At 47.6% G+C, this 27,123-nt stretch overlaps 10 protein-coding genes across 10 annotated transcripts; 6 read left to right on the top strand and 4 right to left on the bottom strand.

Moving 5' to 3' along the window:
* Positions 1–202: 202 nt before the first annotated feature.
* On the bottom strand, positions 203–1,940 carry UA08_03626 (hypothetical protein; the record flags this gene model as incomplete). Its single annotated transcript, XM_020265947.1, has 3 exons — positions 203–1,234; positions 1,291–1,435; positions 1,498–1,940. The coding sequence occupies 3 exons, from the start codon at positions 1,938–1,940 to the stop codon at positions 203–205; spliced, it is 1,620 nt and encodes a 539-aa protein (XP_020121047.1).
* A 415-nt stretch (positions 1,941–2,355) lies between these two features.
* Positions 2,356–4,193, top strand: UA08_03625 (putative metallocarboxypeptidase ecm14; the record flags this gene model as incomplete). Its single annotated transcript, XM_020265946.1, has 2 exons — positions 2,356–2,772; positions 2,841–4,193. The coding sequence occupies 2 exons, from the start codon at positions 2,356–2,358 to the stop codon at positions 4,191–4,193; spliced, it is 1,770 nt and encodes a 589-aa protein (XP_020121639.1).
* Positions 4,194–4,974: 781 nt separating this feature from the next.
* UA08_03624 (hypothetical protein) lies at positions 4,975–6,231 on the top strand (the record flags this gene model as incomplete). The annotated part of the gene is made up of 2 exons (XM_020265945.1): positions 4,975–5,247; positions 5,299–6,231. 2 exons carry the CDS (start codon positions 4,975–4,977, stop codon positions 6,229–6,231), a joined length of 1,206 nt encoding a protein of 401 aa, XP_020121053.1.
* A 438-nt stretch (positions 6,232–6,669) lies between these two features.
* On the top strand, positions 6,670–7,126 carry UA08_03623 (hypothetical protein; the record flags this gene model as incomplete). The annotated part of the gene is made up of 3 exons (XM_020265944.1): positions 6,670–6,732; positions 6,796–6,917; positions 6,979–7,126. 3 exons carry the CDS (start codon positions 6,670–6,672, stop codon positions 7,124–7,126), a joined length of 333 nt encoding a protein of 110 aa, XP_020121329.1.
* A 1,906-nt stretch (positions 7,127–9,032) lies between these two features.
* Positions 9,033–10,124, top strand: UA08_03622 (hypothetical protein; the record flags this gene model as incomplete). Its single annotated transcript, XM_020265942.1, has 1 exon — positions 9,033–10,124. One exon carries the CDS (start codon positions 9,033–9,035, stop codon positions 10,122–10,124), a length of 1,092 nt encoding a protein of 363 aa, XP_020121054.1.
* A 1,199-nt stretch (positions 10,125–11,323) lies between these two features.
* Positions 11,324–15,218, top strand: UA08_03621 (hypothetical protein; the record flags this gene model as incomplete). Its single annotated transcript, XM_020265941.1, has 14 exons — positions 11,324–11,366; positions 11,431–11,471; positions 11,527–11,555; positions 11,616–11,779; positions 11,835–12,175; positions 12,244–12,507; positions 12,730–12,966; positions 13,312–13,506; positions 13,568–13,578; positions 13,666–13,738; positions 13,790–13,875; positions 13,945–14,289; positions 14,349–14,494; positions 14,566–15,218. 14 exons carry the CDS (start codon positions 11,324–11,326, stop codon positions 15,216–15,218), a joined length of 2,628 nt encoding a protein of 875 aa, XP_020121330.1.
* Positions 15,219–15,629: 411 nt separating this feature from the next.
* UA08_03620 (hypothetical protein) lies at positions 15,630–17,922 on the bottom strand (the record flags this gene model as incomplete). Its single annotated transcript, XM_020265940.1, has 7 exons — positions 15,630–15,731; positions 15,791–15,951; positions 16,010–16,071; positions 16,121–16,737; positions 16,791–17,682; positions 17,742–17,750; positions 17,813–17,922. The coding sequence occupies 7 exons, from the start codon at positions 17,920–17,922 to the stop codon at positions 15,630–15,632; spliced, it is 1,953 nt and encodes a 650-aa protein (XP_020121065.1).
* A 478-nt stretch (positions 17,923–18,400) lies between these two features.
* Positions 18,401–23,290, top strand: UA08_03619 (hypothetical protein; the record flags this gene model as incomplete). The annotated part of the gene is made up of 4 exons (XM_020265939.1): positions 18,401–20,139; positions 20,202–20,749; positions 20,819–21,182; positions 21,250–23,290. The coding sequence occupies 4 exons, from the start codon at positions 18,401–18,403 to the stop codon at positions 23,288–23,290; spliced, it is 4,692 nt and encodes a 1,563-aa protein (XP_020121331.1).
* A 204-nt stretch (positions 23,291–23,494) lies between these two features.
* UA08_03618 (hypothetical protein) lies at positions 23,495–23,923 on the bottom strand (the record flags this gene model as incomplete). Its single annotated transcript, XM_020265938.1, has 2 exons — positions 23,495–23,621; positions 23,658–23,923. The coding sequence occupies 2 exons, from the start codon at positions 23,921–23,923 to the stop codon at positions 23,495–23,497; spliced, it is 393 nt and encodes a 130-aa protein (XP_020121740.1).
* Positions 23,924–24,360: 437 nt separating this feature from the next.
* UA08_03617 (hypothetical protein) lies at positions 24,361–26,586 on the bottom strand (the record flags this gene model as incomplete). The annotated part of the gene is made up of 1 exon (XM_020265937.1): positions 24,361–26,586. The coding sequence occupies one exon, from the start codon at positions 26,584–26,586 to the stop codon at positions 24,361–24,363; it is 2,226 nt and encodes a 741-aa protein (XP_020121741.1).
* Positions 26,587–27,123: the final 537 nt, after the last annotated feature.

Raw genomic sequence — 27,123 nt, 5'->3', positions numbered from 1 at the left:
CAGACGGGACTTGATACTTCCTTATGAAGGCGACCTGGTGAACAAAAATGTGTAGGTGGATAGTCTTTTGGGACCTCAGGATCGCCAACTTTCATTGCCAAGGTGAAGTTAGCAAGATAGAATGTCTCTGTGCGCAGACTTTCATAGGAAGCAAACCCATTTTATACACGAATCAAACAACCCGTCCTGAGGTCTGCTCATTCTAGAACCGACGGCGAGGCAGGATGCAGGACGCAAGCACGTAGAGGGCACCCGCTGCGATCGCCATCACGTAGACATCATCGATCGCATTTACAATCACCGAGAGGGCTTTCACTTTCAAGGCCCGGGGCAGCTGATCCATCAGGGTACTCTGGGCGCCGGCAATGGCACTTTCGATATCCGCCCGCGAATAACCCTTGCCCTCCAACAGGGCGGAGAGCCCACTGACAGTCTTGCTCTGGAAAATGGCACTTGCGATGGCCAATCCCAGCAACTGACTCTGACCCTGTCCGATGTTCAGGAACTGAATGCACTCGGCCACGCGGTCAGGGGTCACGAGATTTGGTCCCACCGCGTAGGCAGCCTGCGTGGTGGCCATCCCCAGACCCATCAGGATGGTGTACCCGTAGACGTTGGCGGCACTGGTGTCGACGCGCACGGTGTACATCAACACGGACCCAATAAGCATAAAAATGCCACTCCCCAGGTACCAGAGAATAAAGTAACCGGTCTTGGGCATGAGCCACCCGCACAGCAGAATCGCCGTCACGTAGAAGCAGATAAAAGGCAATAACCGCACCGCCGACATGATGCCGGAGTCACCGTGAACGAACTGGAAGTAGAGTGGGATATAGTAGACCGCCACAAAGAGGGCGGCACCACCACAGGCCTCCAGGACGTAGAGGACAACCATCGTGAGGTCCTGCAAGAACTCACCAGGGAACAATCGCTCGTTTGAGTTGGTCCCGACACAGTAGTACTGGCTAAGCGCGAAGGCAACGATGCAGACGGCAGAGACAACGTATAACGCAATATTACGCCCATCCGTCCAAGGCCATTCGACTCCGCCAAAGACGATGAACAAAATGATGGCGACATGCATACCCGCAGACAGGACCATGCCCACCCAGTCCAACTTCACGAGCTTTTTAATGAAGCTGCGGCCTTTACCCGCTGGACGCGGCAAGGAGGGCAGCATAAAGATATATATGGGCGACATGACGCCAAAGATGACCAAATTGAGATAAAATGCCTGTCCTCTTGGTAAGCACAGTCGGAGGAGAGACGAGAACAAGGGGCCCCACGTACCCATCGCCAGGAGGCCGAACTATCGGAGAAGGCGCCTCCGATGATGGGACCTAGGATACAGCCGATGCCATATATCAATCCGATCAGTGCCACATACATGGGCTGTTCTTTGGGGGTGGTCAGGATGGTGATCAGATTCAGGTTGCTAGGCCATGATGGTTAGTCTCCCTCTTCCTGCTGTTCACTTCACGAGACACACACACTTACCCCAGATACATGCCCGCGCCACCAGCTCCTGCCCACACACGCCCGACAATGATGGCGTTCATATTGGGGGCTGCTCCACAAAGCGCACTGCCGGCGGCAAACATGGTCAAACAGCCGAGAAAGAGCCATTTCGTATCGAAGATGGCGTAGGCTTTTCCCAGCGGGAGAATAAAACACACCGACCCTAAGGTAAAGCCCACACCGAGCCAGCCCAGCTGAGAGTACTCGTCGAACGTGCCTGCTATGGCGGCCTGGATGTCCGCCACGACGGTATTGTCTAAGCCATAGAGCAGGTTGGCCGAGAAGACGGCAATGCAGATGAGCAGCCAGCGAGGGTCTCGAATCCTTTCACCATTCTCGGCATCCCCGGCTGTGATAGGAATTGGTTCGTCTAAGCGACGCGAAAATTGACTTTCGAGCACGCCCTGCTTCTCTCCGGACATGACGGTAGTGGTGGCCAGTCAGTAGTGAGGTGGTAGTGGGAGGCAGAAACAGAGATATCTGCCGAAGAACGTAACCAGAAGCCTCCATGTTGTCGACCGCGACTGCTCTTATATGCGAGTGTGCTGGAAGAGAACATGCTCCTTTGGGACGTTTGGTCAACTTTCGCTGAGCAACTCCGATTCTCCTTTCGGCAACTCCTGAGTTTGATCGAATTCGGCATCGTCGGATTGATAAGATGCGGTGTACAGCAGACCATAGAGCCAACCATGCAACTACAGTTCGGCTTTGTCGTCTGCCGTACATGATTTGGTTAGTGCTCAAGTTAGCTAGTTAGGCCGCCATGAAATCATTCTCTTCAACACCTCCTGGGACTGCCTTCGTGGCGTCGCTATCGAGTTAACGCTCTCTCACAGAATGCATGTCTTCGCCGCCTTGTGCTTCGTGCTCCTTGCCTTCCAACAAGAAGCAGCTGCTGTTCCTGCCGGGACCGGCATCACGCATCCTCCGTCGTTAGGGCCCTTCGAGCCTGTACATTTCGCCTCACACGCTCAGACCCAATGCGCCGCCTCGCGAGGGCCGTTCACATGGCTACGGGACTCAGTTATCGAACGGGTATGGGGTATTGACAGAGGGCAACAGTCCCTGAACAAGCCAGGCCCACGCCCTCAGCCGGAGAAGTCATGGAGTCGATACGGAAGCGACATTGTGGTACGCTTCGAAGTCCGTCGCGCAGATGAAGTGGAGGCTCTATCAGAAGCAATAGATATTCTTTTTTTAGATGTCTGGGATTCAACCGACGAACACGTAGATATTCGACTGGCAAAGGAAGTCGTGAGTAGAGCCTCCCCCGCTTGTTCATCGCCACTCGCCAACTCACACACCTTTTCATCTATCATTAGGTCCCATCGTTGCTAGGTCTACTTCCCCAGTCACTTCAGAAATCTCATACCCTGCTCATCGAAGACCTTCCTAAGGCGATCTACGCATCGCAGCATTCGGCTCGTGGTTTCCGGCACCATGACTTTGAGCGCGCCTTTTCTAGTCATACTTCTCCTCGACCATTGGATGCCGACGATCTATTCTTCCATGACTACCAGCCATTCCCCGTTATCCTTCAGTGGATGAAACTACTTGTGTCCATGTTCCCATCCCACTCAGAATTGATCAATGTTGGGTATACCTACGAGGGTCGAGGTATTCCGGCTATTCGACTGGGCGTGCGCTCGTCCGACGCTGAACACAATCAGGCCCGCAAAACGGTGATGATTGTCGGCGGTTCACACGCGCGTGAATGGATAGGCACTTCCACGGTGGCCTACATTGCGTTTCAATTGATTACCGAGTTTGGTAGTTCCGCGCCCATAACCAGGTTACTAGAAGATTTTGATTGGGTTCTTGTGCCTACCATCAACCCTGATGGCTATATATATTCATGGGAGATGGATCGGCTATGGCGCAAAAACAGACAGCCAACGGGCCTCTCTTTCTGTCCAGGAATTGACCTCGATCGGTCTTGGGGCTACGAGTGGAACGGTGAAGGAGGCCGAGCCAATCCCTGCTCCGAGAGCTATGCTGGCAGCAAAGCCTTTGAAAGCGTGGAAGCGAGGTCTATCGCAGAATGGGCGTACAACCAAACGCAAAGCAGCAGTGCCGATTTCGTCGGCTTTCTGGATCTCCACGCCTATTCCCAGCAAATCCTGTATCCCTTCTCATATTCCTGCTCTACTGTGCCACCCACGTTGGAAAATCTTGAGGAATTGGCTTTCGGACTTGCTAAGGCAATCAGAGTGACTAATCAAGAAAATTATATGGTCAGGTCTGCTTGCGAAGGAGTCGTGACGACCAACGACAGGCAAGGCCGACGTGTTTCCGCTAACGTGGAAAGTACCGGCGGCAGTGCCCTGGACTGGTTTTACCACCAGGTTCATGCCAAATTCTCATACCAGATCAAGTTACGCGACAAGGGAATGTACGGATTCCTTTTGCCTCCCGAACATATTGTCCCCACAGGTCGCGAACTGTTCAATTCGATCTTGGTGTTGGGCCATTTCCTGTTGGGAGAAAGCGCGAGTGATACTGAATGGGATTTTATCACCGACTCCGAATCTCCGTCGACAGACACCAGCCATACTCATACATTTGATCATTATTTCTCCGACGTGGATGAGGAGGAAGAGCTGGATGATGAACCGGATTATTTCTCGGCAGTACAGGATAATGAATATGAAGACGAGGGTTGGGGCTTGTGGTAAAGTACGATATCGTACATATAATTTGTGTAATTAAATCATTCGGCTTATGACTGTTGTATGGCGTTTGGGAAGACCATTTATCTTGATACCATCTAATTATCTAGTTTCAGCGTCACATTTTCATCTTGCTGTTACCTACGTTCGCTTTATGTAAAGGATAATTTTCGCCTTCAGTGTCTGGAATACTTACTTGTCTAAGAAGTCCAGTAGAGATTCACAATATTAGCGACTGACTAGACTTTGTATAAAATGAATACCTAATCTAGAACGATCAAGAACATGAAATTTCGATTATGGAGTTGACAAAGCTGGGTGCAGATTCCCTCGTTTCAAGCCAAATGGATCGTTTAGAAGAACTACGATACAAACTTCCTATCAAGGAAATTGGCAACATCGTAGAATATTTGATTCTACATTCGGCAGTAAATATAATGATCGCTTTGCCTGATGTTATTGTATCAGTATTATGCAGCATTCCTCCGCGATGTTTGTAGGTTAGGGTTACGACCGGCATCCGTTTCCGGCGATGACAGCATCACCCCGAATCTCTGGGTGTACCTTACCAGACAACTGTAAGAAACGATGGCATATTCAAGTGTCAACTGTCAAGTTCACAGATCGTGTATTGTCCTTGATCTCGACCGTTTCCTACGAATACAAGAAAATAACTTTGCATGGAAGCTAGGTCTTCTACAGCAATAACAACAACAACCACAACCTTGGAATCCAACAAAATATATATATATTTATATATTTATATATATATGATAAAAAGGGCAAAATGGTGCCTATCTCTACAAGCAACTCATCTAACCTTAGCTCCTCACATTACCATCATCGCCGGAATTCAATCTATCAGAGCCGCCATCGCCTGGCACTTTCCAACGAAGGGCCCTACTTTTTCCGCTCGCTGGTCTGGGGCATATACCGATCAGGCGAGTATTCAGACTTTACGATCCGAGTCAAGGGTTCTGTGCGTGAATTCCACGTTCATCGAGCGGTGATTTGTCCGCAGTCGGAGATTTTTGAGGCTGCTTGTCGGGGACGGTTTATTGTATGCTTTCATTACCCTAGAATGAGTATATGCGCTAACATTATTCAATAGGAAGCGTCAACCAATTCAATGACGTTGACGGATGATGATCCTGAGATCGTGCAGTACATGATCAAGTATCTGTATACGCATCGCTACGATGACGCCGAGGACTGGAATTATGGATGTTGCGATAACGGCATTAAGCGTATCAGGCAGCATTACGAAACAACAACAGGCGACGAGGAAGAGGACGAATTTAGACACGCATTGCCATTATCCGACTCAGCAGCAGTGATAACCACAGCACGGAATGACAACGAGGGGGAAGAAGAGGAAGAAGAGGTGGAGGAGGGCAATAGAAGTACTCATTATGCACCTTCCGAACCTCCCAAGTCTCTTTATGTCTACGCCATCGCGGACAAATACCTGATCTACCCACTAAAAAATCTCGCGCGAACACGATTCTCAAACTGGGCTTATAGCCACTGGTGGACACGAGGTTTTGTGTCCGCGGCTCGCGAGATCTTCGACAACGAAACGGGGAATTATAACGAACTCAAAGAAGTCGTTCTATCAACCATAGTCCTGCATGCGGACACTCTACTATGCGGGCACGGATGTAGCATTGGCAGCAATACTACTACTACTAATAATAATAAAACAACGAGCGGAGAAAGGAAAGAAAACGATATTCAGAAATTCATGCAAGACTACAGCGAGGTCAGTGTAGAGGTGCTGCGGCGAACCCTCGACCGCTCTCGGATTCGCCAGCGAGGTCTCGAGGTGGATGTCGCCGACCTTGAGTCGAGGGTGAATGCGCTAAGAGTGGAGAATAAGAAAATCGGGGTTTTGCAGAGTCGGAATCATAGCCTAAATAAAGAGTTGCTGGAGATTAGGATGGTGGTCCTTGCGTGGAAGAGGGATTTGAAGAACTCTACTGCTGCTATCGGTGGTGGTAGTAGCAGTACTTCTAGTGGCGCGCAGGACAGGAGGATTCGGTAGAGTCCATGGCGAGACGTAGTCAAGTTGCGATGTCCAGCATGATCTTGAACACCGTCAGTTGATTGACCAGATGTTTCCACTGCCAACAAATAATACAAATATTTGATCAAGAGATGATATTCAGCTAGTCCTGTCTAGGCAACACCACTCAGCGCAGGAATATGGATTACCTAATTACCATCTGAACAAAGTCGGTTAGACTTCCCGCAAATGCCGATCTGACGGCCAACTCATTAGTAATTGTGGTATAACTAAGTTAACTAGAACATTTTCGTCAGCTTTCTACATGACGATGTAGTCTTGTTGATTGATCGGGTGTATTCGGGTCTGCGGTGACGCTATAAGAAGCCATGTATCTTTCCTTGGGTTGATGATTTATGCCAGTATCGTTCGTCAACATAATTTTTCCTTTTTTTTTGGCCAATAAAAAGAGCTAAAATGTCCCAACAATACGTCCATCTGGTGGCCATCGCCACAGTCAAAGAGGGCCAACTTGAGAAGGTAAGTCTAGCCTGCAGATTAAAGTTCAAAACATGGAATGATGCATCTGATCATGTTATCTAGCTCCTAGAGGAAGTCAAGAAAATCACTGAAGTCGTTCACAACACCGAGCCGGATATTTTGCGGTATTACTGCATCCAAACCAAGAACGCAAAGGGCCTAGACCAGATCATCTTTGTGGAGAAGTATGCACTTGGAAGTTGCCGGGTTAATGGATGGCTAGCTAATATGTTGTGCTCAACATAGATATACGACAGAGGAGGCTTTCAAGGCTCACACAGCTTCGGCCCATTTCCAGGCCTTTGCGGGAAAATTTTCAGAATTTCTAGCTGAACCGTTGGATATCAAGGTGGGCTCCTTTATTGCAGGCCATGAGGTTAGGGCTAGTTTGTGATCTTTGTGTGAAACGAATATTGTCCACATGGAAGTGCCAGTAGGCTTCGGACTCGTTCCTTTTCGAATGATTAGTATATAAGACTTAGAAATACCTAGGTATATCTAGGTAATAGATCAAACCTTGGAATTTCAATTGCTTCACACATACTGATTTTGAGCCGCCAGTGATGTATAATAAACAATGCCCAATGTTGCTGATCACCACTCTCCCAGCTCTCACGTGATGACCACCTTTCCGGGACATTAGGGATTGGAGCTATCATCGAGGGTGTAATTGTCGCCGATTCGTTCTGAAGATGGGTTTCCTACATCAACCTGGCCATTGGGGGTGCGGCCTTGATTTTGGGTGTTGTTCTTCCTGTGGGTACAGTACAAATGCGAAGACACACTGGTCACCCGCCTGGAAAAGGTAGACTTCTCGGGGTTCGAACGAGTCAGTCAATGATAGATTGTCCTGAACTAAAAGTCTCGTAACAGCTGCACTTATAGACTACTCATCCTCGGACCGAAGAGATAAGAACAATGCGAGTCGTGGGCATATCCGCCATTACATATTAAAAGTCCGTGCCGGTTAGCTATGTCTAATTGATTGGATATGGAATACCTAATGCAACTTAGCTCGGCTGCATAAGTTCTCTAGTGATGGACAGCCTCGGGCCCCGTGCAACCAGTCTTCTGGAAGACTGGCTTATCTATCCCCCAGAACACATGAACTAATACCCAATAATTCGGGTTTTATTGGTTTTGTTCATGCAAGACATGACAAGCCAGTGTGAAAAAAGCCTATTTGGTGAATCTGATTGACTGTGTAGCCGCCGGCATACCTACCCCGCTAGCGCCACTGAAGCTTCCTAGGCGACCAGCATGTTCCTTCGTGATAGAATAGATTAATTGCTCATCGAACATTGACATCTAGACTTGATTCTCCTCTCCTTGGGCTCTGATAGACTTGTTTATCTCCCCCTTTTCGCTTTTCGAGTTTAGCCTTGGGCATCAGTCGGTATATAGTAGCAGTATATATCACACAGTCTTGACTCGATATTATTGAAGGGAAGAATCGATTGGATATCAGCGTAACTTGTGCAATGTGCCTATGGCGATATTATCGCGCCACGCAACTGTCGTATCGCTCTTATTGGAGATTCTACCTCGAGCACAGTTGTGCTAACAGTGACTTGGAGGAGAGTAATCTCGTAGGATGTGTGACTCGAGTCATGCATTTAACTGAAATTATCTGCAATTATAGTGCATTAGCAACTATTAACAAGAGTTTGGCAGTTACTGGATAACCTTCAGGGACTGCCGGTAGATCGATTAGTTAGTTGATCAAGGTTCTATTTTTGTACAGAAATGCGCGCAAAAATAGAACAGAATGACTGCTAATAAATCTCTCGACTAGCCAACCAGAACGCATGACAGCAACCAAAATAGCAACGAGTGTCTATTTATAACCGTGATATCTCGCAAATTTATGCAGCCATGGCACCGATGCACAGTGATTGACAAGCGGATTGGTCCAGGCACGGGCGATAGCCGATATTAAGTTATATTAACTCGGGGGGCCATGGCCACCAATGGTTGTGCTTCGTCGTAGAATTTGCTGTCATTCTTAGAAGCTAATCGATGCCCCCTTAGCCCGTTCTGGAAGGGATCTTTGGTTTAATCTATTTGATTGGCTGTTGATAGCTCTGGTGGATTTGGAGCTAAAATGGGGCCATGCGGGTAAAAGAGTGGAACTTCACACTGTCACATCGCGCTAAGCCTGTTTGGCATGTGCAGATGATGGGCAGGATTGTCTATATCTAGGGTGCATTTCCTCGTGGAATTCTCTGTTCTTGTTTGATCACAATCAAGCAATCAATACGCATTTTATAATATAAACAGATCAAAGATAGCAACTCAAAATGGTTGCCGGTCTTCGACTCGCTCTTTCCTCTCCCCGCACCATCACCTCCGATATGATCTCTCCTCCCCTCAGCCCAGACTTCAACTTCGACTCCGACGTCCTCACATCTTCAACTCTCCCAGCTCTTGAATATATCTCAGAAAAACTACAGCAAAAAACACTACATGTCACATTACTGCTCGGACGCGGCCGACCAACACCAACCGGTCAGCCAGCCGATCTCATCGTGATCCCAGTGACGAAACTGGATCCGCAATCATATAAAATATTCTACAAGATCGTCGAAAAGGGCGCTAAAAAGTTCTCGCTTGGTCAGGGCTGGACCGATGCTCTAGACCAATACTCTCGCCAACAGGCTCAAAACGAATACCTTATCGGCCAATCCATTCGACAGAACGAGATCCTCTTCACGCAGGAGGGACTCACAGTCCTCAACGTCGATCGCATCTACACGCTGAAGCGACGGCTCTGTGTGCTTACCACTGCTCAGGCAGCTGGAAACTTCAACCACGACGAAAACAAATGCATTTCATCCTGCGTTCACCTGCTACACCAGACTATTACCAGCTGCCAGGGCCGGCCATTCAGTTTCGGCTTCTTCAAGCGTGCATACGAGCACCTTGATGTGGCTGACGGCCTTCTTAACAAGGTTGCCTCTGAGTACAAGTCTCGTTACGAGCAAGAAGGAATTATCCTTAACACACCGAAATCCTCACCCGCGCTCCCTGCTCTGAAGAAAGAACTGGCTCGCAAAGAGACTGCCCGTAAAGACGCCGTCCGCAAGGAAGCTGCCCGCAAGCTACCGGCTATCCGCACATCCGCCAGCATCACACGAGTCCGCCGCTCAGCCATGGGACCCCCTTCAGTCCGGAACAGTCATATTCATTATGGCCATGGTCACATCCCCTCTCGTGCTCCCTCACGCGCAGGCACACCTAGACGCGGAGCAAAGACTCCAGTGTCAGCTTCGGATGTAACTCCCATTACTCGAAATGAGTGGAACATTCTGATTGGACCTGATTTCTATCAGAACAAGCCCACTGTTACGATGTGGGTTCCCAATCCTCCTGCTGTGGCGGTGGTGGGTTGATTTCTTCGGGAAGGAAAAGAATGAATATTACTTTTACTCCCTCCTCTTGTGAAAGCAAGCAAGCTATAGCAGCTAGTCCCTCAAAGACGTCGCTCGAATGTTCGAGCTTGACCAAAGAGGCCGCCGAGAAGATGATTGCATGATTTGCAACACTTGCACGGACAGTTCAGCGGTAATCCTGGTGCCCAAAAGGCAAATTATCAGTTGTTACTGTGGTTACGTTTCTGTTGGCATGTACCTGCTATCTATTAGTAGTAGTCAATACTATGTATATACATAGGCTCACTGCCTGAGGCCTCCCAGGCTGGCCTCGTGACTCTTGTCACAAATTGATGGAAATAAAAATAATAATTTCTATTCATGAACGTTTCAATAGTAGAATAGTAAAGTTGTAAAGCCACGAGCGAGTCGGAAATAAATCTCCGATTATCAATCTGCGCAAACATCCAACATATTTCTAATAAATCTCTTTTAATATAGACGCGCGGTCACAAGCATTTCCAAGGTTACCACCAGTCTTTCTCGGCCAGCAAGGGATCCTGATACTCGGTTCCAAGGTTGTACCATTACTGGCTTTGAATAATCCAGGTAATCAGGCTGCATGCATATATGCACTGTCTTGTGAGGATGGTGAGACCATGGGCGAAGATAGCCTGGTGAATACATAGATATGCACGCTGTGTTACTAGACCAAAGGGAACCCACATTGTTTCGTTTCACATAGCCAACCGAATCTATTTTAAGACAGCATAACTAGTGATTTGCGAAACTCCAATATCGAGTCAATCATGGCATTATGTACAGTAAGTAGCACATAGCCCCTAACCGGCTATAAGAAGTCAGCCCGATAATCAACTCGACGGGTGCCTGTCTCTCTATATCCACAAAAAAACAGACTATACTGGCACCGGAGTCACTCGAAAACCACTATACCAGTTGATACGTACAGGCCGGCTTGACAAGTTGTGATGTGGCCTAAGCGTGCATATGCAGCTTAGTTGTTAGTCGGCGCTTAGGTATAAACTAGCCACATTCCTGCCGGTGCGTCTTCTTTGTTTAAATCGTTCTTTTTTTTTTCGCGTTGAATCTAGATGCCAATTCTTCTTTATTTGGTTAGCTTGCAATATCTACAAGTGCTTATATATATATATATATATGTTGAATGGGCACTGGTTTGTATGCGGCTCACCCACTGAATAATGCCAACTGCGCGACGTTTACAAGCCACGGTTCTATATCACAGTAAGGATGGACTGATTATCAATACAACTGACCGGTAATGCATTACCTAACCCTAAAACAAAAGCTTCCGAAACATGGCACTTGGAAAAACGGTTCGATTTGAATGTGAGTTGGTTCTGTAGCCCTAAACCCGGCCTCTGCTAATTGCGCATGTAATCAGTTCGAAAAGCTGCCAAGGCGCTGTTATGTGTATGTTATTCAACTATACCCGCAAACCTATATTGAGAGGCATATCTAATGTGGAATTAGATTCCTACCAGTCGAAATCTATCCTGAAAGTACACAGGAGCGATTGCCGATTCTCCGCCATTTTGATGCCCCGCCTGTTCTGGCGACCAAGATGTGCACTGAGATTAATGGATATTTTGGATCTCGCAGTAAATATGACGAGAATGAGAGACTGAGAAATTACAGTCTGTTTCTCTCTTTCATCCGTTCTCCAAAGATGAAACCTGACCCAATGTACAGGTACATGGATGCGATGTCTCGTGAAAATGATCCTCGAAGAAGCCCTACCCAATGGCAAAGACTACAAATGGAACGAAATGACTTTCTTAACTCGATGGGATTGCGCCCAAAAAACCCACCAAGTTCTATGTGTTGACACGCCAGACCACTTCCCTCTGAGAATGCTGGATGCTCTCCGAGGCCAGGGCACCGGTGGTGGTGAAAGCCATATGTTGCGGAGCTCAGGCGTGGACTATTTCAATGATCCGTTCTCCATGCATGCTCCTCTGTTAGATCAAGTTGTTGAATGGAACGATGAGTCTGTATGGGCTATTAGGCACCCGATTCGCGTAATTGAAAAGGTCTGTTGCCCTTTCCCTCCCTACCCATTTATTATATGTGTAAATGGTGTATCTGATACGAAGAGCAGAAACGTCCCGAGTCCCAGCCAGATTTTGAGGCCATGCACGAAATATCTCGGCACTCAATCCACGTCTCCGAGGTTCTGCTGGTCACAATCCAGAATTTCGAGATGTTAAGAGAACAGCAGACTTATATGCACAACCAATGTGGTTTCGCAAAGGAGTACCGCGAGCAAGCACATGAGTATTTGAATTTCCAGATTCAGATGCTCAGGAGTCTGAGAGAACGGTCGATATCGAATCATTCGCGATTGACGAGTGAGATTACTGTTGTATGTCCACTCGTCCATTTCTTTTCAAGAGAACAAGAGCACCTACTCACTAGGATATGTATCAGGCATACAATCGGATTGCCCAGCAAGACAACAGAGTTATGAAGGCAATTGCATTTCTAACCATGACCTTTTTACCGGCTGCATTTATATCAGTTGAGTTCTTTTTTTGGCCTCTCTTTCCTATATACCCGATCTGCCGACTGACTAACTCCTGCAAAGTCATTCTTCAGCACTACCTTTTTCACTTTTGGCGAGGAAGGTCTGCAGGCCTCGAAGCAGATGTGGTTATACTGGGTGGTAACCATTCCATCCACGCTGTTGGTGGTTGTCTTTTGGCGGCTGCTGCTCCATAGAAGCGCGCCGATGACACTCGAAGCAGCAAAGATAGCGGCCATGTCTATGTTCAAGAGACGGCGGGATAGGAAGAAAGAGAAGAAGAACGAGAAAGAGAAAAAGGTGTCTGTTTGACATATTTCTTCTGAGATATCTGGATTGTTTGATGCTATACAAACGGGACTGGCCAATGAGAGCGGCGGGATAACCAATGTTTCTTCGATCTGTGCGCAAGTCAACTGGCCAATATATCTATCTATATACTAGATACTCTTTGATTATTATTTTGATTTTATATACGACGGTTCTCTTGTTCTTCTTCTATGTCTATTTCAAATCCAAGAATTTCCAAATCAGAATCTCCCCCGCTCCGGCCGTGTTCGGTTAACCTCCACCACGAACCACACTTTAAACTCGCCTTCTTTATTTTCTTGGAGAGAACCAATGCCATCTGCTACTCTAAAGTAGAAACACTTAACAGCCATCATGTTGACAAAAGCAGCAACGCGCTTGTCATCATTCAAGCGGAAATTCGTCCTTCGTGCTGAGACGCTTCATGCACGAATCCCCGCCATCAAGAAGGTTCCTCTCCCAGCACTTGGGATTATATCGCTCATAGCGTTTATCAATTTACTCGTTTGGGCTGCCTGCGGTGTTGTGCTGGTTTGTCTCTCTTCTCCTCTGTTTTCCAACGCTGTGTGACTTTGACTGAGACTTATGATAGCATTTCTATCCGTGAGTTATATACACTTGCTAGAATATCCAGCCTATTTTCGGGCTATGAAAGCTGTGTCAAGGAGGTCTAACACGATCTGTGTCTAGCTCATTGGTCTCAACCGCTGCTATATCGTATTCGCTGGGCCTGCGCCATGCCCTCGATGCAGATCATATATCCGTATGTTTTCTTCTGCTTTTCAATACCTCTAGCTAACCGAGGGTCTTCTAGGCAATTGACCTCATGACTCGACGTCTGTTAGCAGGTGGCCAACGGCCAGTCACTGTAGGGACATTCTTTTCCCTCGGGCATTCCACGTAAGCCATTTTACTATAACTATCCATCCTGCACGAGACTGCAAGAAGTTCATCCCCTAACTTGTCTAGCATCGTCATAATAACCTCTATCGTGGTTGCAGCCACCGCAGCAGCCGTCTCGAGTCGATTCAACGGCTTCAGCACTGTAGGCGGGATAATAGGGACAGCCGTCAGCGCCTCGGTTCTGATTTTGCTGGGCCTGATGAATGCGTACATTTTGTACAAACTCGTGCAACAGATGCGTAGAGTGCTGCCTTTCTATCGCCACCGCCTTCGTCAGCAGCAAGGAGACGGAGGCATCGATGGTGATGAGGGTGCGCTAGTTCAAGGTGAGAGCGAGAACGATATCTGGAAGATTGAAGGAGGTGGGTTTTTGTTTTCGATTCTTAGGAAGTTGTTTGTGCTTATTGATAGGTATGCTTTCTTACTCCATCTTTATGAAAATTGATGATGAAATTGCTAACCAAACAAAGACCTTGGAAGATGTATCCTCTTGGAGTCCTGTTTGGATTGGGATTTGATACATCCTCCGAAATCGCCCTGCTTGGAATATCGTCTGTAGAGGCGAGTCGCCAGTCAAACTTTTGGGTGATTCTCATTTTCCCCATTCTCTTCACTGGTAACTATATCCTTGCCCCGTTACAATTTCGATTTCTCTCTTGATCCCCTTTTAACGGAGTATCTCTACAGCCGGAATGTGTCTCATTGACACAACGGACGGTGCTTTGATGCTGTCTCTCTATGTCCAACCCGCCGCAAACTTCCTACCCTCGACCCCAGCAGTAGAGACACAGGCAGGACCAGCCCCTGAGACAGAACAAGTCTCAGGCCAGTTCCTGACAGAGTCCTCTCCACCGGGCATCAGTGACGAGAATGGCAACCAACAATGCCCCAGCCCACAAAATACTGATATTACCAACTCTAACAACGGCAACGACAACCAGCGCGACCCAGTGGCCTTCCTTTACTATTCCATCGTCCTAACAACACTAACCGTGCTGGTAGCCCTCGTCATCGGCATTCTGCAGGTATTGAGTTTAGTATGGAACGTCACGGGTCTCACAGGTCCGTTCTGGCACGGAGTTGAGATTGCAAATGATTATTATGATGCCATTGGAGGTGGCATTTGTGGCTGTTTTGTTATCGTCGGTACAATGAGTGTTGTTTGCTATAAGCCGTGGAGGAGGTGGGTTGGCATTGACGGTGATGTCGACAATGCAACAACATCGACAGATCTGGAACGGCAAGCGAACAGTGCTGGTGAGAAGGGATGTTTTAGTGCAGGAGGAGTTTGTGATAAAGACGGGTCTGCAATTGTTTCTCAGTTAGATGCGAAGGTGTGATGTTGTCATGATTTATGTTCGCTATTCAGGCATCCATTCCTCTGATTTCGGTATTCATCACTCGTTCATTCATACCCAGATTTATATACGTAAGAAGGTGCGCATCACAGCACTATTCCGTCTCTCTTCTTTGTGATGATGAAGTTGCGGAGCAAGAAGACCATGTGTTAATGCAACTTTCGACATGGGCTCAAAGGGATTGTAGGAAATTTCAATTTTTAGCTGATTATTCCTTGCTTTCCCTGTTCTTTTTTGTTTTGGAGACTTCGTGTATTTTGCACATTAGCTTCATTGAATTGAAGATAGACGTTTAGACAAAGGCTAAACTTTTACTACATTGTAAAATGAAGGGATTAGATCGAAACTTTCATGTTATTGGCACCGTATTAATGTCACTACCTAGTTGTTTCCTTAGTCGAGAAGAATCTTCATCAAGCCCTCAATATCCTTCACGGAAACCTGTTTTTTCTGTTCACGAGAAAGAGACACAGCACATGAGACTATGTTTTTGATCTGCAAGTGATTTGTTAGCTAGACTCGATTTGACGATGTTCTTTTCGACCTGAACGAACCTGTCGGCCATTCAAAGCATGCTTTGACAATGTCGCAAAATCATCTTCAGTGACTTCAGATAGCTCCGATGTTTTGGCAACTTTCGTTAAGAAATTCTTCCAAACTTTCCGTCTGCTATCAGCGTCTAGATCTGGGTAGTGAATTGTGAAATGGATACGACCTATCATTGTACTTGGTGATTAGCTGCTATACGAAAATCCGATAGAGCACACACGCACTTTTGAACGCGTCATCAATTTCACTCTTTCTGTTCGTGGTGAGGATGGCCACGCCGCGGAAACTGAATGTGTCAGTGAGGTTGAAGTACTTGGATTGGGAATGAAGCTCACTATTCGAGACGGCGAAGAAAGATGCTTACTAGAGCATCACGATTAAGGTCCTTTCCACGAGTCGCGAGGAAAACATCTGCTTCGTCGATGAGGAGGACACACCCCCAGCGTCGCGTTATATCCAGTATCTTCTCAAGACGGCGGTCCACAGTGTCAGCATCGACGCCCAATTCTCCAGTTGCAACTACATAGAGCGGGCGTTGCGTGACCTCAGCCACAGCCTCTGCTGTAAGTGTCTTTCCGACGCCAGGCGAGCCTGTCAGCAACGCAATGAGACCTTTGCCTTTGTTTTCCACGATGTCATCGAATCCCGTTTCACTGTGACGGTGAGCTTTAACAAGGCCGTGGATAAGTTGTCGACGGTTCTCTTCCATGACAAGACTCTTGAAGGCATCCCCATTCCACTCGATTTCCTGAAGCGGCGTCACATCAAGTTGACACCAGGTTTTGTGCTCAAAGCTGAACCCGTTGACCCATGAAGCACAGATCAGCAAATCCTGATCTGAAAGACTTGTGCGACTCAATATATCTTCGCTATAAATCCAAGGCGTGTTCAGTGCAGAACTGCTATTGTGGAGATAATACCCTTCCGGGTCAGCCATAACTCTTCCTTTGGCCTGTGATACCATGTTGTTAGTACTATGATTGATAATAACGGTGTCAAGCTTACGTTGAACATCTCCGACTTGAACTTTCCATCGGGCTGAATGATTTCCTTGACTGCATACGTGACTGGATAATCTCTGCATGCGGGCTGGTCGAGCAAGGAGAGGTACTTTCGCCCTCTGGCCATCAGTCTTTCTCGCGTGGCATCCTCATCCGGATGGTACACGAGAGGATAAAAGCTCAAACTTCGGATTTGTCGAGAGCCGTCATACTTATCAATTTCCAGGCTGATCGTTCCCTTTCCAAAATCCTGCCCATCAAACTGGACAATTTGGCCCACCGCAGAAAAGTACCATGAGCCATTGGGACGCTGCTCATATCCAGACTCCTGAAGTCTGAAGGCCTGTTCTATATTCATGACACCGTATTTTGGTGAAATTGATGGGGTTTTGGGAGGGAAGATCGCCCAAAGTAGATCCCAAGTAATCTGGTTCTCCTTGATAAGAGACTCGAGACTGGCAATCTGACCGGAGTAATCCTCTTCAACGAAACGCAAGGCAGTTCCAATGTCGTCGATAAGCTGTTTGTTGGGTTGGCTCTTTGACTTTTCTTCTTCCTTGATACGCAGCAGGCTTTCTGCAGCCCAAAATATAAGTTCCGGTTTGGCCTTGAAAGAAAGGGTCGTCAGCCAGCCCATCCACAGATCCTGCCAGAAAAAGAAAAAGGGGGAGGGTATACACACCACTGGCGGTGTCTTGTTTAATTCGAGCCCATCGACACCTTTGTACAGTTCTCGAAAGACTTGCTGAAGGGGCGGAGACCGAATATCGATTTCCGTGTGCGAGACGATGCCCTGCTTGGAGATGATACGGCGCACAACCATCGCGGTTTTACTGAAACGATCCGGCTTGGAGGAGGATTTCGCGGTCTTGACAAAATGAATTTGTCGTTCCTTTCTGTCACGACTCTTAGTAGGAATTCAACCTGCGATAAACGACATGATCGATCTTCTTACCTGCTATATCTGTGTATTGGAAGAAAAGCTCAAGTCAGCTGCTCGGCACATCAACTTCCGGTTTTGCTCACATCTGATCAACGCGGAGCAATCGCTGCGTTTTGTTGCTACTGTCCGTCATGACTCTTTGAATTGATGTCCTCGCCGGCGCATCTGGAGTGGGCTTTTCCTGCTCGGCCATGATTGCTGCCCTGTATGTTCACTAGTCAAGGCTCAAGGCTTTCTTTTCGCAAGAAGCAAATGACAATGAGACTGATGAAGCTGTGGAATGCGGAAAATAAACTACTATTTCTAAGCAATATGGGCTGAGAAACAGCTATCACTAGCCTCGAGATCACCTCCCCCTCTTTTAGTATCATCAACTTCACAATTCACAGTTCACGATTCGTCAGCTCATGCGTGGCGCCTGATGTCTAGTCCTATTCCAGACATTGATACTGCAACTAAGCCAGAGCCGAGCGACTCTAGTGCGGCGATCAGACTCTTTCCCGAGCAGGCTGCAGCCTCGTATGGAGTGTATGCCCAAACCTATTGCTTGAATCCTTCTGTTGTTTCGGGTCTATTGGCCCAGGTGGGCAGCACTGCCGGACGGGCTGGAAATACCTACTGAATATGCACAGGGCACATTTTGATTGTGAAGAAAACCAAGTTCCTTCAGAATGCCGGCATCTGTAGCAGTTCCGTCAGCGTTCAGTCTTGCACTCGAGAATTATATTCAGTCCAGGCCGAAAAAGAGCAAAACACCCCAATTTCTACAAAAGCTACAACAGCAGCAGCAGCAGCAACAAGTAGTGATCGATGCGAATACCATCTCGCAGGATTTGATTCAGTTGCAACGCGATGCGACAGACAGCAAAGCCGCGAGCATAGCTCGCAAAACCCTGAAGCCAGTGGTTTCTATCCTCTCTACGTATTCTGGCATTGTTGATACCTTAATACAAGTGGACCCCATGCCAACAGCTATACTATGGGGTTGTTTGAGGGCGGTTATCGATACCTCGAAGCGATTTCTCGATCTCTACGACAAGATTGCTGATCAACTTGAGCGGCTGGGCACTCATCTTGATATTCTCACCGAGTATGAATGGCTGTTCCCGGATTCATCTACGATGCAGAAACTTCTGCAAAAGTCGTACATCGATATTATTCGCTTTTGGGTACGGGTTGAGAAGGAATGCAGCCGCTGCGTCGCTAATCGACTGACTCGCGCGGTGGCTCCATTCAGCACGACCAAACTCGATGGGATCATTTCGAAAATTGGCGAGAGTGCCGATGCAATGACGCGGGTCATTCCAGTCGTGCAGGAACGGCTTCGAAGACGAGAAGCAGAAGATGTTGCCAAGGAGCGTGAATTGGCTGGCCTTGCAAGGGAAGAACAGGCCGACTTCATCCAGCGGTATGAAGCAAGATACGCAGAGAAGCTGAAAGAACTTGAAAAGGAACAGAAACGGCAGAGGCAGAGAGATGTGCAGAACTGGATCCGTGCAGGAGAACCACCTCTCAACGTGAGTAATTTCCGCCATCACGATGAAAAATGTGGCGAGCGAAGCCCCAGCACATGCCAGTGGCTCTTTGAAGACGGCATCGTAAAGAAATGGGTCAACAGTCAGAGTTCAGCTTCTCAGCTGTGGGTGAAAGGGGCCCCTGGCGTTGGAAAATCCGTCTTGACGGCGTATGCGATTGAGAAGATTCCCGAGATCTGCAATGACAAGCCAGCTGTCGTTTACCAGTATTTTACGTTCGACGAGGAATTCCCGACTCTTTTGGTATATCGAAGTCTTGCAGAGCAACTCATTAATCAACTGGGGAAAGTCGCGGATATGCCGGAGGATATACACGCATTCACTCAGCGCGGCGCTACACCTTCTAAAGCTGGGGATGTCAAGACGGTGATTAGTATGCTGGTGAATAAGCTTCCCGTGTCATATGTTTTTCTTGATGGTCTAGACGAGGAGTGTACGCAAGAGTCAAGGAGGAAGCATCTGGATGATATACTGGACTTCTTCCAGGACCTTGCCAACAAAACACCCAGCCGACTTCGCCTGTGGTGTTGCTCACAGACTCATACCTGTCTTGACAACCGGTTCGAAAGCCAACCGTCGATTGAGGTCACAAAGAGTCTCAACAGTCAAGATATAGAGACGTATTTGGCGCGCAAGATCACAGTCTTGAACCGATTGCCTCTTGATACGGGATACAAAAACCTAATTCTTAAGGATCTCCGCGAGAAGTCAGATGGATGCTTTTTATGGGCTTCTTTGATGTTACATTCCATGTCAAAAGCTGCAACACTGAATATGGTGCAAGAGCTTATTGAGGACGGCCTACCCGGTGACTATGAAAAGTATTACCGCCGAAAGATGGAGGATGTTGACCCCTCGCTTCGAGGGTTTGTCGCGTACGTAATGATCTACAATTCTTCTGAAATGAAAAAAAGAAGCCCGCTTACAATGTCTACAGAGTCCTTCTTGCTTGCATTGTCCATGCAAGGCGACCGTTACGTCTCGACGAGCTCTGTGAATGTACGGCTATGGCCAAGGGACCAGCAGGGCACGACATTGATAGAAACGAAAAGCTCGTGAAGGATATGGTTCTGGAACTATGTCAGCCCCTTGTCAGAATCCACGAGATCCAAGAACCAGATGGAGGAAAGGTCAATGTTTGCACTCTGACACATGGTTCTGTGAAAGCGTTTCTGTTGAGAAATGCTCAGATCTTGGAGCAGGATAATGCTTGTGCTCTCACAAACGATGTCATGGCAGATATATGTCTGAAATATTTACTACAGCCTCGATATCAACAGCTATTGACCAAGAAAAACGATACATTTGTTGACCTTCATGACGACGACATTATGGAGCACCATCTACTCCCCTATGCGGCTAAGTACTGGGATAAACATCTTGACGATGTGGAGTTTTCTTCAGAGTTCAACCAAAAGGTCACACAGCTCGTTACCAGTTCTCAATTTTTCACGTTGTTGCAAATCCAGAGTTTGCTTGTAGAAGGTTGGTTCTTATGTTCACCAACTAAGCCAAACTTGAATACTAGCTAACATATGTCATGGTGCCTCTCAGGCCAGTTTCGATTTTGGTATAACTCTTTCCGCCCCTGGGCTGGAAGACATATCAGGCGCGTCTTCCCTCAATGGTTTGAAGATAATTGTGATGGGAACTGGAAAAGAGACTATGCGTTATTTGTGGGCGAATGGGGTGAATTACTTGACGAAGACACCAGTATTAGGGGCGCTTACGAAGGTCAGATCGACAGATGCTTTTTCAGGGCGCTTGGATCGCATAATTTCCTCCATCTGGGACCGAGTCGATATAAAAGTTTAGCATTCTTCTCCGAAGATAGTGCAACAGCTGAACCACCTATTCGTTGCTTTGATGGCGTGGATGAAAGGGGAGAATTGTTAATGCTTCTGAAGCTCGAGAATCTGTAAGCCAGCAAAAGATTCCTTCCTTCCAATGGTTTCATACATAACCCTAATACACGATGCCCGCAGCAGTAGCGAGAAACTTGAGCTGCGATGTGAGCGCTGGTCTCTGAGTGGACAACAGCCTAAATTTCAGGGCTTTCAGACTCTCTATGCCTCTTCTTCGAGCTGGCCCCTTTATGAGTACCCATTGTCCGAAAAGATTCCGGGGCGGCCTCGTCTAGTGTCTTTTACTACGGACTTGCAGTTTATGCGCATTGGATCACAGGTGTTTTCCAAGGGAGAAGACGACGAATACATTCCTCTGGCCGCAATCGGTTCGGGAAACGAGTATTTTGAGGAGATGGCTAGCAACGGTCACTTTATTGCGATATCAGCAAGACGTCTGATGTCAAGAGCTGATATAAGAAACCTAGATGAGGCCGACGGTAGCAAAGAGGCGGTTCTTGATTACGCAGAAATCATGAATAAAGCGGAAGAACTCGCGATACAGGCGTTGGATCAAATCACAGCTTCTGCATCCTCGGAGAGCAGCCAACCGTCAACCACTGCGACAGGATCTAGCGACACGGACAAAGCTACTAGTGTTAGTTCTGCTACATCTTTCAATGTGGAAGAGCCCGAGGACTTTGTCCATGACTCCCAGCTAGAGGAAGACAAGATGTTAGATGCGAAGTCGGAGACCGGGCAGACAGATGAGTTTTTGCATTCGTCGTCGAACTCGATTAGTAGCAATACGGCTTACACTTCTTGGAGCGAAGCTTCTTCGGAATTGATGTCCGATGAAATGGAAGACGAGGACCAATGGAACGATCAGCCGCTGACGCTCGAAGAACTCGAGCTTGAGAGGCGAGAAGGATCTTTAAGTGGTGACTCTGAAGGCGACGATGATGGGGAGAATGCTAATATTCTGCTACTGGATGCTGAAATTAGAAGCTCCTTCTCTGATATGGATGATGACGAAGATCCGAACAAGCGAGATGACCTCAAAGAGATGTACTCGGAGGCTGATGAAAGTTCTGGCGTGGAAAGCCACTATTCTTCTAGCAACTACAGCTTTTCCGATAGCAACGATGGCTCCGAGAACGAAGATGGCGCTCTGTTTGAGGAGATGATGGTCAATAACAAGACAACCAAGGCTGACGGGACTAGACGAGTTACCCTCAGGATATACGATTCGGCCAAGCTCAACCATCAAGATCCCGTGTTCCACTACAGCTGCTACATCAAGGCCCGTTTGTTTGACTCGCCGCCGGCATTTCACCCATCGAAACCACTCTTGGTCTGGCCATTAGGTGACGGGGAGATTTTGTTTGCGAACTACGAGACCAAAACGTACTATACGCGAGAGTTGTGCCGCTCACAATCTCGTAGCTGCCACGTATCTATCAAGGCACATTTCTCACGCGATGGCCAGTATCTGCATTTCGCCGCCTTGGAAGCCTCCGAAGCAGTCAAGGAAGAGGGAAGTCAACCGCATAAAGTGCTATTGCGTCTCCAGCTTTCAACCCATAGGCTATCAATACAGAAGACAGCAAGAAGTCCGCCTCGATTGGTATTCCGCACGACCGTCAACCTCGGCAGTGTCTCCAAAATCCCCGTGTCCAATCTTCCTTACTCTCTGACCTGGACAGACACGGAGCTTTTCTTTACCATTCGCGGTAGAAAGCTTGATGTGATTCGAATTCCCCTCTTTCGCTCTCCTGTCGGCAAAAGTTCAGAAGAAGTCGTCTACTACCTCAAGGATCCGATCTTCCTTCCACGTTCAGCAGATGTACGAAACACGTACCTCTTTCCTGATCTGAGCCCTGCTACTATCACTACTCAAAGCACGAGTAAGAAAAAGGATAGGAAGACAACTTTGATCCTCGGGTCATACTGCAGTCTTCCCAACCAAGACTTTTCGGTTCCTAGAAGTATGAGTTTGCCTCCAATGGCTGTGTATCTACGGGAAAATAATGATTTGGAATGGACCCGGTGCACGACAAGATACAATGAGACCTGTACTACGCCGAAGCAGCCAGTGAACAACGCATGCGGGAGGCTCAAGGGGAAGTTTGAATCTTTCGATCTCAAGGAAGACTGTGACATTGTGCCTTACCTGTCTTAGCAAGAAGCCTATCCCAACTTTCTTCATCAGGATGGCTTTCAATTTTGTTTCACGGCCTTGGCGCACATAATTGGAATGAATATATCTTCAACTTCCAGCGCTACTACTAAATATATGGTTACCATCAAGTTGGGCTATGCTGATAACAAGAAGTAATGCGTAGAAACAGATACCAACCTCAAGTAGTAGGACCTTCTCAACCGGTCAATAACTTCCACCATAATGTGGTCTGTCCCATCTTGCCTCCTTCTTCTTCTCCTCGGGCTCACTCCGATCATCAAAATACTGCACTCTCTTCTCCTCGGTGAGAACACGTAGGTCGAAATCCTCTCTATAATCAATCGTAGTCCCATTAACTGAAACATACGGTCTCGTATCATGCTCTCCATCCCACTTCGCGCGCCAAACTTTTCTCTTCCCTTCTGTGCTATCAGCTAGCTCTTTGAGATCCACGACATCGACCTCGCCCACACCACCGAATGTTAGGCATCGCACTCCACATTTTGGACAGAAGTAGTATTTGCGTTTCCTGTCGTGACATTGGTAGGTACTCAATTCAGTATCTGGATCGAGTGGTGAAAGAAGCATGAAATCGTCCTGTGGGTTGGCCGGATGAACATGGAAGAAGTTCATTTTATAGCACGTGCTGCAGTTACAGCGGTAGACTTCTTGTTGGATTGGCTGAGGAGGATGAGACGACGAGAATGGGTGTGGAAGGCTGAGAAAGACAATGTACTGCGTCAATCCGCAGTGACAGGATCCATGGCATGCTTGTCTCTTTGGCGCTGTCTCTGCCATCCTGGGGCTTGAAGTGGATTGCTGACCTAGAGCGATGAACTGGCTTCACATGGAATCTCGGAGTAGTTGACTATGTACATATGTATCACTTCAAAATAAGTTTGCATTTTCCTTGTGGAGGCCTGGACTCAGGCATCAGCTTTGTTACTAAGCCAAGTGTGGAGCAATCCTGCCGCTGCTGGCCTGAGGCGTCATATATATATATATATATATATCCATATTTCCATCTCTATATATACAAACATCCCTGGAGAAAGCTGGAGCAAGCTCAATCACCTCGTGCATCGCTCACTGGCAGGTCTCCAACCGACCCCCAGCCCTTCCATGACTAGACGCTCCCTCTCTTCCCAGGTGCTTCCACTCCCCTCCAAATCAATCACACTCCCCCCAGTCATTCTCTCTCGCACACCACTTGAATCAAATTTCCATCCATGTTTCTTCTTCGCATATCGTCGCAAGTCCCGCTCAAACGTAGTATCGCCCGACCAACCCAGCACCGCACACCCGACTGTGCGCCAGGGCGAGATGATGATGTCAACCCGCCGGTGTGGATTAGGGTTTTTCTTCGACTTTGGCCCAGACGCTGAAGAGGTGCCACGACTGCTGTGATCTTCCTGTTCTGAATCATCTGCAGCATCCGCCTGAAAGTGTGGGTCCTGCCATACAACAAGCGCTTTGTCGAGACTGTCGAAGTGGTGAGATCCGGGATCACCATGGAAAGGAAGCGTCTGCTGCTCTCTGTTAGAGCTTGTCATGTGAAGAGCCAAAGTATGCGTGATCCAGCCTTCAGTCTCCAAACTGCCGAGTATGTCGATGACAAGGTTTTTTGTAATTCGCTCGTCGCGGTGGCTGAGCACCAGGTCGATATCTCCCTGCATCTCCTTTCCGCGCCGATATCCACCGACAAGGATACATTCAATACCCTGGCCGTCATAATCACTGCCGGGCCTAACTAGACGCGCGTGTCTGTGGATGGTCCTTGCAATGTCAGAAACCTCCGAGCGAGGAATCCCCGCGAGGAACTCATCGTAGTATTTCAGTCCGATCTGCTGTACGCGAGACAGGCTATTCCATCCATGCTCAATCACATCATCCAGATCTCGCCATTGGCGCTGATAATAAAACTCGCGCGCCTTTTTGGCTCCCACGCCCCAAATATTATAAAACTGATGGATGGTACTAACTACCGGATCCGTATCCAACGCTTCAGCAGCCTCAACTTTCACGTCATCGTTGTTTCGAAACTCGACGAAAAGATTTGCAATCTTGGTGTCGCATCCCGGTAACGAGAGGATTTCCATGGGACTACGGAACTCGTAAGGGTATGCCGCTATGGATGCGATAGAGGTGCTGTAGGCACGCACCCCGATTTCGTCGAGGGTAAGTTCGCGGATTTTGCGAATCTTGACTAATTGGTTGATGAATGCTTCGTTGGGAGGATGTAGAGGTGCTGAGCGCATGCATGCGTACATTACGTGGTTTTTGACCCAGTCTGGTGCTGGGGGGATGAGATGGGTCTGGTCATGCTCTGATGTTGTCTGTCGGTATAACGTCGGAGGAGGATGTTGGTGCTGCGAGGCATTCACTCGCTTCATGGATGACGACGACGATGATGCTCCAAAAGTATATGGAGATCGAGTTGAAGGAACAGGCTTTGATGCGGCGTCCCTTATTGCACGGGCGATGATACCTTGGCTGTCATCGCTTTGCATCTTGACTGATTTTGACATCGTCGTAGTTGCTGCTGAAGCTGATGTTGGTTGGGCCGGTGGTGCAATGACTTTTCCATGGTAGATGACAAACTGGTCGATATCAAGCACTCTTCTCGCTTTAATTGACTGAGTGGCCCATTCAAGCCTGACGACTTTGACATGGTCATGTCCCACGATTGGGTTATCTCTAGCACCCTTTTCCTCACTTTGATAGTCATCTGAGGCTGTTGTCTTTGTACTATCGGATGAATGGGACCGTTTTCTCGGATGCTGCTGCCTATTATCTATCGGCGACTGACTCCTACTACGAGTACCTGCGCTCTCTGGTTCTGTGGAAGTCAAATCGGGGATATCATCCTGTTCCTGGCTCTCTCTCCGACTCCTCGACGAATGAGCCAACCGTCTCCTCTTCGGCGACGGAGAGTCCCTTTCTTCCCTCTGTCTTTTCCGCTGTGGTTTTACTGTTGATTTTGGCTGATCATGTACCACAGAACCAGATGCAAAAGCAGGAGAAGCAAGAACAGGAACCTCCTCAGTCCAGAGACCCCTCGATCTCAGCTCCAACGCTGCACGCTTGCGCTGTGCAATCGTGCCCAGCACGATTCTGGCTTCGGTGATATCGTATGTCAATGTAGCATCAAGATCGCCTAGATCGCCTTCCAAAGTGTGCAGTTCTTCCAGTGAAAGGCGGGTTGGGAGGACAAATATAGGTGGGTAAGTGGATAGTAAGTGTGGCGGTTCGTCCTCGATGGGCGAGGATGTTGGTGCTCTTGTATGCAGAGTCATTGACAGATAAACATATAAAATAAGTATGTATGTGTTTATGTATCAGTGAGATATTCCGTGTCTCGTCTGTTCAAAGCGATATGGCTGATAGACAGAGGAGGCGATATATTTAATGGACATGCGAGTGATTAATTCGACAGTCACATTATGGCGTATGGCGTATGAGAATGAAAACTCGAGCTCTGACAGAGCGATGCATTTTATATCGTGTCCGATATATATATATATATATATTATATATAATATTGTATATATCTTATGGCGATGCAAAGAATAAATCAGAGACGAAGGGCGGATTGAAGGGATTACACTTATTGTAAAGATGGCGTTGATTGGCTAACATTGGAAGCCGACGTCATCTTGTCGCTCCCAGTACCATGTACGACTAGTAGGAGATGCCAACGCCGGAGAGAAGAGTATAGATGATGTGGAAAAGATATATGCATATTTTCAGAGAATACAGTTTTACAGTATATAAATGAGTAGAAAATAAGAGTCAAAAAGAAACACATAAACAGATACATTTTAGAACAATAA

This window comes from Talaromyces atroroseus, assembly GCF_001907595.1.
Source record: "Talaromyces atroroseus strain IBT 11181 chromosome Unknown scaffold_3, whole genome shotgun sequence".
Taxonomy (NCBI): Eukaryota; Fungi; Ascomycota; class Eurotiomycetes; order Eurotiales; family Trichocomaceae; genus Talaromyces; species Talaromyces atroroseus.
Note: the sequence above shows the minus strand (reverse complement) of the source record. Positions and strands in the feature narration are given on the sequence as shown.